We start from the raw sequence: 12,403 nt of genomic DNA, 5'->3' as shown, positions 1-12,403 counted from the left end.
TTTTCAGGCATTCAAAAATGTCTTACTATTTTATCACACTCATGTTCTTCCCTTACTCTCTTACAAAGTCGCTTTCAACAAAAGACATAAAAAGAAAGTTACTAATCTAAAGAGGTGGTATTACTTACAAGTAATTCACTGTATGTTCAGACAAACGTTTTCCGTTCTTGTAAATACTGACAATGCTGAATTTAACTGAGTAAATTAAAGACAGAAAAAGGTTCCTCTGATAATGTTTCTTACACACAAAAAAGATAAAATAACTCATTAACATCCTGCCTGAATAAGAACTTCAGTGCATCAGAATTTCAGGAGAGCTAAACCAGTGTCTACAAAGTTACTCTGAAAAGAAAGCTAATTCAGCACAATGAAAGACGGCATGAAAACACAAAAAGGCATCATGGCTGCTGCTCTAATTGGTGGATCTGAATGGAAAGGTCACTTTTTCCTCAACAGTGATCATAAGAAATGCTCAAAAGAGGGTGAAAACATTATTGTGCTTCTAATATAATGTCCCTTCCCCCCAAAGCTGAAGCATATTTTTTAAGTTGAAAGGTGAAATCAAATGCAGGGGAGAGAACAACGTCTGCCCTTACTTAAGCACATGAAAGAAAAGATTGCATCATCGTAGAAGTTCACCTAAAGTTTGCATAACCTCACCAGGCATCTTGAGTGGGTCCTTCTGTTCAATGGACACCTATAGCTCCTTGGGATAAAAAAGCGCCTCAATGCAGGGGCTCCCTCACATGGCAGAGTTTTCAATTCACAGATTAACCCTCAGTGCTGGTCTTCCAACAGAAGCACTTCACCACAGAAAGGCAAATGCAGCTCCATCCCACTAAGTGGAAGCACACCCTGTGTGGTGGGAAAGACCCAGTGCTGGTACGGCCATCCAGGAGTGCCCCCTGTCCAAGCAGCCCAGCGCGCTGGGGAAGCAGGAATTATAGGAAAGACCATACAATGTCCAGAAGGACCATGACTACTGGAAAAACACAGGGTCTTTGTCTCCCAAGCATTCGCCCCTGCCAATCTCATGTACATCTGCAAATACATTTTTCCGCTTTTATAGTTTACAGAATATGGTCGGGTTTGGTATATTAGAAAAGGCACTGAACATTTTTTTGGCTTGACTAATCTTGATGTCTTTTTTAATTGATGAGGTCAGTTAAATATGATTTGTATCATTTTAACAGTTCCTTCTGTTATACCTCTGAAGGGATTTCTTGCATGTATGTGCTTAGACTCTTTGGGTTATGGATATATTTTAAATATCTGTTTAGTTGAACTGTCATCCATATACTGATCAATATCTTTTCTGATCTTTTATTAAATTAATAATAAGATAAATATTGCTTGGATTCAGTTTGAAGAGACTTATATTTCCCATACATTGCTGGCTTAATCTGGAGATAAAATTTGCACACACTGCCATTAACCACAGCCCACCAAGTCTGTTTAATGCTTCTACCACGAGACACATCTGTTGTAAACAGCTGACTGTCTTTAATCTCTTGAAAAGTTTGACTGCGTCACAGTAAATAAGAGAATGTGGGCATACAGCCTCAGATTTTAAAATTGCTAGCGTGGCTTCAGAGATGAGTTTCAGCGAGGAGGCTGCTGTAATGCAGGAGCCAGCAACAACTTCCAGTCTATTGTACACCAAAGCAGTGGTTATCCTACCAGGGCACACCACCATTCCCAAAAGCAGAAGAAAATTAATCCATACAATTAATATATCTACGTGGGTTCACCCACAGCTTGTGAGTGCACAGTAGCTGACAGTAAGAAATTATCAGTGTAGTATAGCCCTAAGAAGAAAGGTGGTGAAAAGGACCCTTTGTACTTTTTAGCATTTTGAGAAGAGACTATACATTTTATTCCTACTTATTGTAATTTATATGAACTTTTGCATATGTCACATAAAAGATCTCTTCTTCTTGTACTACTTTTTCATTTTCATTTTATTGAGAATTTCCTTTGAAAAATGAATGTGATAGCAAAATCAGAATTTCATTAAGAAATAAAAGCCGAAACACTTATGACATAAAAGAGAAAACACTACAGACCAAACCTAGAATTTAATTAACTTGGAATGTCTCACATTTCAGTTCTTTTTTTCAAATTTAAGGAGTGTAAATTTTCGGTCAATAGAGTACTATTTTGTAGTGTTATTACAGTATACTATCTTTAGTTTGAACATCACAATTAAGCAATGGGAGTATATCTACTTTGTTACTAGGCTGGCACAGAAGGCAGGACATGCAGTTGCACTGGAACTTCCCCTAAATTATGTGCATGAGAATGCAGACCTTTCAGCACAGTGAAAACGTGAGGTTACTATATTTCACACCAGAATCATTACAAGAAATCAAAAAGTAGTGCCCCTTTTGACTAGTGGAACTAATCAATATTTATTATTATTATTGTTATTATCTTACCCATTACATGATGCCAGGATGTAGCCTGAATATTACTGATACCATATGACTTTTCTAATTTGCTAATTTACTAATTATGCTTCTTCAAGCACGGAATACATCTCTTCATGTATTTGTGGAAAATTTTATATTCTGGACTTAATTTTGAATGGAACCTTTGTGAATTGCCCTGGTAAAAATAGATAAAATTATTTCCATACTTTACAGATATGTTTGGCAGAGATGTTAGTACAATGGAATACCATCTATTCCAAAATCAAAAAAGCCCACAGAAATTTCCTTTTCTTTCCTTCCTTCTCTATCTCTCTCTTTTTTATTATTCCACCAAAATATCCTTGCCATTTCAACTTTCAAACATTTGCTTTTTGTAGCCAGTGTTCAGTGTGTCACAAAGAGGCTATGGATGAGGCATCTGTGATAATTTACAAGATCATTCTCAATATCAAAACTAATTAAATAGGGAAATTGCAAAAGGAAAAAGCTGTAGCCGTGCCTAGCCGTAGGCACTCCAGTTACATCTCTCATCTGTACTGAATTTGATCCCTCTCATACTGCAAAATATAATTAAAAGATCATATTGCTACTTCGTGCTATTCTGACACTGTAAGGAAGTTAAAATTAAAAATTTAAAATGACTAGACTGAAACTACATTTTACTAGGAAATTTTCATTTCTTTAAAAATGCAGATAGTGTAAGCATGAAAAAAAACACACCATACCTTCCTTTCAAAGTCAAATTGATGAACATGCATTCATAAAAACACCCAAATAACCCTAAAATGTTGGAAGTGCATTATTGTCATACTCCAGATGGATAGTGAAATATTTCTACATAACCATACTCCTGACTATGGATATTTCTTGTCCCCCCATTTTTTTTTTTTCCTTTCTAGTTTTCAGCTCTCAGAATCTCAAGGAGCTGTTTCAGAGGAAGTAAGGCATAGGCAGAAAACACAGGTGTTAGCAGGTGGCAAATAATTTTCTAAATATTGCAGTGCAATCCCAGCTATGACAAAATCTCCCATCTTGGCAGCTGAGAACAGGTCTGTAAGCTCTGATGTAGGGGATCTGAAAAGTTCAGAGGCAATGCAGAGATCCAGTCTCTTGAGAAATTTGTCTGAGGCATTAAAACAACATGAACATGCCCCCTTTTACAGTCATAACTGGGATATTGCACAAGGCCAACACCCCACACAAAGGAGGAAATTCATAAAACAAATTATACTTCCACTTCAGCCTGCAGAACTTTCAAAAGAGAAGACTGTCATAAAAAGCAATCCTGCTGGCACCATAAGGCATCAGGAACACCAATGTTATATTACTTATTTATTAGCTACCCAACATGTTCTATACATTTTACTGACAGGTATGAAGACAATGTGGTTCCATTTAAGTGTTTGTACTTAGGTAAGAATTGCTTAAGTAAGCATATATAGAAGTTCCAGGAATAGCTCGGTAGCTCAGTATTGTCATACTATGATAAAATCATTTACTTTTCCATTTTCTTTGTTCCTTCTTCATTTTCACTGACTTTAGACAACTGGAAGAACAGAGAAGGCTCTATCAGATTCAAGAGAGTGCATTTTAAATGAGAGGTGAAAGCTGTAAAGGACAGAAGTCCCCTCATGTCCTCAGTGTGGGTGCTCACTGTTGGTATCAACAGCTTCCTTCCCAGCCCAGCAAAAGAAAAGGCTTCCTATGTGGAGGGTCAAGGGAAGACAAGGGGATAGGGGACTGGATGGCTGGTTTGGGGGAGAGGTGAGGGAGAGAGGGAACACAAAGTCTTGCCATACACATCAGGCTCTGAGGCCAAAGCAACCCACCACAGCTTTGCAGTTTGTGACCTGGGAGAGCTTCTCTGTCCTTGGACTATTCAGGCTTTTTGAACTAGGTAGGCACTATACCTTACTGGCTATGAACCACTATGTGTGGGCTCACATGTGTGTGAACAATTTTATATTTTAATGTGTGTTGAAGACACACACAGATACTATCATTTGGTTAGGAAGGGCACATTTTGCTGAAAAAATATAGGACCAAAGAATATCTTGATAGATGTTTGTAAAGACTGAAATACAAAGTAATGTACTGGGATCATTGCTGGATTTGTGTTTTAAGATCAGAGAATACAGAAAAAAATATAATAGGCAATGAAAAACGTTTAACATAAAATGAAGAATTGAAATGCTTTAATCATGCTCCTATGATTGTATGTCATTACAGGGCAGAATTAAAGTAATTTAAATTTCTCTTCATGTAGTAATTTAACATGTTAAATTAAACCTTGAGAGAAATCTGAATATTGAGTGTTCTGTAGTGCTAGTTTGGGAGATATTTACATCCATTTTGTTGTTGCTGTTGTTTTTTCCTATTTAAAGCATACTACAAACAACCTTCACGTTTATCTGAAAATGTATTTGCTATCACTTTTTTTTTTAAATATTTGCATTAAAATAAGGTTACACCTTAAAATAAATTCAGAATATACATACTTCATGTATTGACATACATATTCATACACTTGCACATACCTCTCACTGCAGCCAGAGTGAGCTTTAGCCTACTGTCTATGGCAAGTTCTCCTAACCACACCCCCTCAGTGAGCTTTATAATTCCCCAATAAAGCAATAAAAGAACTAGTTTTCTCATTCTATTTAACAATTTTAAGAAAATGTACTGTTATTCTAAAAAATATAGAGTTCTTTCTCTGAAAGGTCACCTTGTTTGTAACTTCTCCCATTACCTATCCTATCTTTGTTACTTCATTAGGCAAGCGCTACCTTTCCTACACAAAGGGTCAACCTGTGCCCAACTCTAAATGTTTTAAGAGAGTTAGTTATTTGTCCTTAACCTCATCTATTTGCTCCATTTCCATTTTTATTGCTTTATTGTTTGCTGTTTAAACACAGATTCTCATTCTGAAGAGGCATTTGTCATTCATTACATTCCAACACCACCTCTCGATCATTGTATTATCTCTAAAAACGCACGAGCAGCAAAGGGACAGTCAGGAGGTCATTACAATAAGCAAATTAAGAGCTAGAACAGGGACTTGAAGTCCATTAGCGGAACATTTTGGATCAGATCCATGGAAAATTATGAAAATATATTTTACTTAACATCTAGTCTACCTTCCCTGGAAATCCAAATCATTAAAACAAAGAAAATAATGCAGTACTAGTTACAATTACATTTAATTATCTTCTTCTTCCTGTATATATTATGCCTTCAACACTATCATTTCCACTAAAAATTGAAGGTAATATGTTATAAACAAATATTTGTGAAAGACATGCCAACTGGTAAATTTGTGAAAGCTCTTGAAAACTGTAGCTTATATTATTTAAAATATATTCAGTAAATAAAAACAATCTCATAGAACTTTATTTATAGCTATTGTTAAGTAATAGATCATAATCCACAGTCATAAATACCAGAATCTCCAAACTAGGCTAAAACATTCTAAAACTTACCAAAACAACAAACAAACAAACAAAGGAAAACACAGTCCACTGCTAATGTTGTTATGACTCTATTGACATTTACTTATTCTTTTAAATTCCACCAAAGACATATCAGATGGTGCAAACACACCCACCTGAGATAAAACTAGAGTATGTTCTAAAGTCTGCCTTAAAATTTACACATTAATATAATAAGTGTTGCTAGAAAGCCTTTGTAATAAAATAGTATGTTCCTACATCTGTCATCTTCTACGTAACAAGTTAGTATTTTGGATATTTGCAAATATTAAAGCACAGAGAGTTAACTATACTTTTGCATGTTTCTGTGTTAAGTAATATCAGATAATATTCCTTACTAATATATATATATATGACCATTCCTCTTTTTCATTTCATAACAAATACAATGAAATATGTGTCAAGCAGTATCTAATCTAATAATAATATAAAGCTGTATCTAATTTAATAACAATGAAAGTTCAGGAGTTCACATTTTTTCAGGTTGGTTATAGTGGTTTGTGTATATGCTGAAGTTGCCTAGCTGTCACTGTAGAAAGTATTTGTCTACATTTCGAAATTATTAAGTATGGAAAAGTGCCACTTATCTAAATGTTTAATAATGCATATCACTATAACACTGAAATACTATCATATTTCATATCAGTTGATTTATGCATTTATTTATTTTTTTTACTGTTAATTGCTTCCAATAAATAGGAAGTTAGTAAAAATTTAAGGGTATACAGGCAAACTATAGATTCATATGAGAAAAAAATGCTACTAAAAAGTTATATTCATGGAGTTTTAAACATAAATACCAAGAAAAACAACTAAGGTGTAGTTAATATACACATGATCAAATATATTTTTAATGACCTACCTATATGTGAAAATTTATATTTACTTAAAATATCAGCATACGTATATTTATACAATTACACAATTCTAGATATTAATTGCTAAAAATTATGTGTATTTCTGTGCTATCCAAACACATCTACACATACATACATACAAACATATATAGTATTGCCATGTTATTGTACTAATGCAAGCCCTATAAATATTCATATAAAATTGATAAAATGTATATAGACATATTTACATGTGTTTACATAATGTATTTATATATAAGTACAGGAACCAATATTCCTGTATTGCCAACCAAACTGTTTGTTTGAGGACAGGCTTAGAATTGTTAGGTTCTCACAGTATCATAATATATCAATTAATGATCAAGCTGCAAATACAAAATATCACAAAGAAGTAATAGTTGGAAATCTTCCCACATATTTTGCCAGTATCTCTGCAAAGACATTTAAATATGAGAAGTTTGTATCTCAGAGTATCAGGGAAGCAAATATATTTTTGTACTCTATTTGTAGAAGCTGTGGACCTGACAAAATCTCTTACCTTTGCACCACCAAGGTAGGTTTATAAGAGTTGAATGCAATTCTCCTTATGTGGAAACAGCTTATGGCTGCTTCCCACCAAAAAATATTTGTGAGTAATTGGATTGACACATCACTGAAAACTGAATCCTTGCATCCTGAATAAAGAAGTGCAGAAAAAATAGATGTCTATGGATTCTGCCACTCAAATGAAATAAAAAACGTACAAACAAGAAGCTCCCCTTTGTTTCTGGAATTCCGGACTGACATTCAGATGACTGCCCTGCCTTCATAAACGTGTCCAATACACAACTGTGCTAATAAGGTTCAAACAAAAACACGGAGAACCACTGCTAACCTCTAACAGTCTGATTTAACAAAAGATCTCTCTTGATTAAGCAGCAAGGAAATAATTTCAAAATTAATTTTTGGCAGGGTTATACATGTCAATGGCCGTATTCACAGTAAATACGAAGAGGATTAAAATAGTTGGTTTCAATGGAGTTAAGCAGGTTTTATACCACTTTAAAATATGGTTTATTCTTTATCTTCCTCTTTTGTCACATCTCACCATGGCTCTTTGGCTAAAATTAAATGGGCGTTATCTTTCCATCCTCACCCACCAACGTCTCCCCCAAATATTCTTCCTTCTTCCAAAACAATTTTATATTTTAATTTTGCTTATAATTTTCCTGAGTATAAATACATCTATAGGACAACAGTAATTTTCATTAATTTTCTCTAAAAATAATGAGTGCACTTTTTAATTGTGTTTTCCTTGCCATCGCAACAAGACAAAAAACAAAGAATCAACATCAAAAATAATTAGACAATAATATTTTCTTTGTGATAGTATAGTGGAGTAGACATCAGCATTTGAATTTTCTATTTTTAAAGCTCTCATTGCTTATGTAGCTAAAATTTATTTCTAACTTTTACCACAATAATGACTACCACCTCATAAAGTCAGTGTACCACTGGAATGTCTCCTATTCTCTCTTTTTGTCACGGTTTATGAGGTTTCTGTTTTTAAGGCATCTGTGTTTATGACCTTTTTTTTAAAAAAAAAAATGAAATTGTCTATAAACACTAAAATAATTATACACGCATAGTTGTACTGTGAGGTCTTGGTAACTAAGAAAGAAGTGGTTCTGGAATAAGTGCCCTCATCCCCCTCCACCCACAGTAAAAGTTCATTAAGAAAAGCACCTCTCAGGGCTGGAGCCATAGCTGCCAAAGGAAAACACTTTCTCATTTTCAAATGTCCACAATTGTGATTACACTGACTGTTAAACATGCTTTAACATAGTCTTCTCTGCTGGACAAGTGTACAGAACTCCTAATTAAAGGGTTTCATTTTTGCCACAAAAGGAGCTAGATTGCAATGGCATCTTTTGTCCTACGCTTAATGAAGGGTGAGATATAGTTTAAATAATTAGTAACACTGCTGGAAGAGAATGTGAGTAATTAGCATAGCTTGACACCCAGAGCTACACTAGTTGCTGTTGTTAGCATCAACAATGTGTTGATTTAAAAAAAGAAAATTGCAAGAAAAGAAAATGTCATTTGAAGCGGTTTGGGTTTTCTTTTTTTAAAGATACAATTAACCAACCATTTTTGAATGAATCCACTACACTATTGACTACTGCTTGCTCATTCTTTCAGAATTTCCTTTTTAAATTTTGGTAACCCATCTATCAACCAAACAGACCCATGTATTTAAAACCCACAGCAGCAATATAATGAGCAACAACCTGTTTTTCAGAGGGGAATTTTCTGGTCTGCTTTTTTCTGATCTACTTGCACATTGCATTTGCCAATGGCATCTGCGCATTATTGGTAGGTTAACAAAGACTATCTGCAAACTTGAACCAAATACTTTCATTAGCGGCTATCCCTGGGCTCAGGGTATAAATGTGTTGAAACCAGTGGCAAAATTGGCATGACTGGTGTAATTGCTGGGAATGGCAAAGTGAAATAGGCTGCCTCATAACAAAAAGGTTAGTAACTGGATTTCACGTAGGCTAATAATTTTCTGTGTAAACTGATTCTAGATAAACTAGAATCCAAGTAGTCTCAAAAAATTCTATGGACATTATAAAGAATTATAGGAATTGCCACTGTAAGGAAAGAGTTATTTGAACCAGGCCTACTCTAACCATTAAATTAGTACTCAGATTATTCTTGAATGAGGCTGGCAGAAAGTACTCTATCAGGCTTCTGCCAAATTAGCTAAGCTGAATAATATTTAATGTGAATGTTGCTTGTCTGTGTGAGATACCCATCCAGAGTTTGCTTAGGCATCTTTGCACAGCAAAAGCATAGATCATGCAAAAACACCCTAATTTTTTTCTCAACCATCTGCAATATTAAGCCAAAGATCTCAAAAGAAGATACATGCCTTTTAAACTTCTCTTTCAAGACTAGTCATATCTAAGTACATCAGCACTAAGAAATTTTTCTTTAGTGTTTATTGACATCCTCAAAAATGTTCTTATCCAGTATTTAATTTTGAAGGTACTTCACGTTAAGTATCACATTTCTACTCATATCAAGTTGATAAAAAATACAGTCGTTCAGTCACTACTAGCTTACTAAATAGAAGCACCTGGTAAGCATGTAAACCTGTTGGATTATTGAAAAGCATTGTAGGTCCATGCCCCTTCTATTCACGTTTATAGTCCATGTTCCATTTTACTAATGGCTAAACTCTTAATTGTTAAAGAAAAAACAAACCTGCCTAAAGGAAACAGAAAGCAGAAATAACAACTCCTTATTGAATAAAAAAGTCTTTAAGAGATGAAAAGAAGCTAACAGGTCCAAGTGAAAAAGTATTTTTCATTATATTAATGTAATTGTAGAATATGATCTGCATGCTTGCACATGCATAGAGGTACGAAAAACATGTGGTATGTGTAGGCAAAGCTTACTGCACTCACATAAAATTGTCATAGATGTGTGCAGCCTCATGTTTTTATCTGAAGGTACTTAAGAAAAGCCTACCTGTTAGTTAAACCTATTAATATAGTTTCTTTTCACATCTCTGAAATTCTGTGTGAGAAAGCTGGCAGATAATCTTTGCCCTCCACACTTGTGACTTCTCAGTTGCAGTCCATAGGTCAAAAATCCCCTCAAAACATAGGCAGGCAGGCACACACAGACCAGCCTGAGGGAATGGGGAATGGCAGCTTGGGGTTTTAAATTGATTCCTTTGCTCTGTTGCAGCACCTGAATTGACATGATGGGTCAGGGGCTGCTTGACTTGGCCTCAGCAGGAGTCTGAGGAGCCATCCTGCTGCCCCTGGTGAGGATGTCCCACACGAGCCAGGGACTGCCAGAGTCGCCTGGGTGCCAGGTGGATGAACTGCCGTGCCAGTGGGGATGGGGAGCTCGCATAACCATGGAAATTGCTACAAGGAGCTGAGGGAGAATTTTCTTTCCTGTGAGGCAGCACAGGAAGAGCAAGGCTGGCATTCAAACCCCCTGGGCTGGTCAGGCAGCTGCAGCCCCTGAAGCCAGCGCATGTAAATGCATCTCCTGCTAGCAGTGATGCAAAGAGCTTTCCACGATGAAAACAACTCAATGAAAAATAATCAAGAGCAGAGTGTATGTGAAGAAAGCCTGACATTTCCATCAGTGCCTGTGTATGTGCAGTCAACATGAAAACCCTGCTAGACGACTTGAGCGAAAATGTAGGCAGATAAGCAAATTCACCCCAGCAGTAGTCACACTGTATGTTCCTTATGATAGCTATAGAGAAATCAAAGCACAACTGAGAAATCTGTCTTTAAGGGAAAATCTGACACCTTTTCAATGTTGATGAGCACATATAGATGTGTATATGTATCTCATCTGGTGACAGACCACACACCTGCTGTTACCAGCCCCTGCCCAAAGGAGGAAATGCAACACCCATCTGAAGGACACTTTCCTTCCCGACCACGCGCCGTGGGGTGCAGAGGCTGGTAGGTATCACTAACCTTTAACTTGTCATAGCGCTCGCTTAAAGCTGCCACTTGATGGTCACGGTGCCGTCCGACCAGCTTGCACAAAGCACAGATCAGCTGGTCATCAGTCACGCAGTACATGTTAACCTTCTCGTCCTCGTGCTCCAAGCACATTAATCCCCTGATGTGCGAGTCCGGGATGGGCTCGATCAGCCGGTGGCCAGTGAAGGGCTTCTTGTTGGGGTGAGTGGCTTTCAGACACTCCTCGCAGTAGGAGACCTCACAGGTAACGCAGGTCTTCACCGCCTCCTGGGCAGGGTCCTGGTCGCAGAACTGGCAGAGGACCTTCTCGCAGGACGACATGCTGTTGCTGTCGAAAGCCCGCTCCCGGCGGGTCTCACTGGGGGAGTTGGGCCCGCTCACCGAGGCTTTCTGAAACCGGTCGATGATGTTCTGCAGGGTGACGTTGCGCTTGAGCCCCTCTAAGCCACGCTGGCTGAGGGTGATGACATAGCGGCAGGTGGGGCACTGGAAGGCGGTGATAGACTCCACCGGCTCGTTGGTGGCGCAGTGGGAGACGAGGATGCGGTGTGCGCAGTTGAAGCAGAGGCTGTGAGCGCAGGGCAGCAGCAGCGGGTCTTCAAACAGCTCCAGACAGATAGGGCAGGTCAGTTCCGACTCCAGTGTTTCCATCTTCAGGCAAAGCTTTCCTGTGGTGTCAGCGAAATCCAGGGAAGCTGATCAGCTATCTGGAAACACACGTAAAATTCGATTAGGCGAGAGAGAACATGAGGGGTCAGCCGTGGGGGGTTGTCAGCTTTTGCTGCGGCTCCTGGTGCTATCAATCCACAATACCAGGAGGGAGAGAGATCTAAAGTTTTGAAACTGCATATGCACACATCAAGGTATTTAAAACTAGACTTTTTTTTTTCCTTTCCCTCCTTTCTCTCTGTTCACTTAAGAATGCAAACCAAAAACCCGTTCTTAATTGCTTTTGCTTTCTCTTTCTTGCTCATATGATTGAGGAAAATGGATGTTTCTGTGCATTGCTAAAAATACAAAATGATGACCTTTAAATAGCCTATTACAGTGAAATCAGATTTCTTCTGCAGATGCTGCTTTTGGCTTTGCTAATCTACTAGTAAAACTTTCTTAAGATCCCT

At 37.2% G+C, this 12,403-nt stretch overlaps 1 protein-coding gene across 8 annotated transcripts in view; it reads right to left on the bottom strand.

The window, feature by feature from the left end:
- Positions 1 to 12,403, bottom strand: part of MID1 (midline 1) — a 250,254-nt gene that overhangs the window by 93,065 nt on the left and 144,786 nt on the right. For all 8 annotated transcript variants that reach the window (XM_048066735.2, XM_048066733.2, XM_013191538.3 and 5 more), the window contains exon 2: positions 11,274 to 11,989. In XM_048066735.2, coding sequence (XP_047922692.1) covers positions 11,274 to 11,933 — 660 coding nt within the window. In that variant the 5' untranslated portion in view covers positions 11,934 to 11,989. The remainder of the gene's footprint in view (positions 1 to 11,273; positions 11,990 to 12,403) is intronic.

Source organism: Anser cygnoides, chromosome 1, assembly GCF_040182565.1.
Source record: "Anser cygnoides isolate HZ-2024a breed goose chromosome 1, Taihu_goose_T2T_genome, whole genome shotgun sequence".
Lineage (NCBI taxonomy): Eukaryota > Metazoa > Chordata > Aves > Anseriformes > Anatidae > Anser > Anser cygnoides.
The sequence above is the reverse complement of the archived record's forward strand: the minus strand, read 5'-3'. Positions and strand labels throughout refer to the sequence as shown.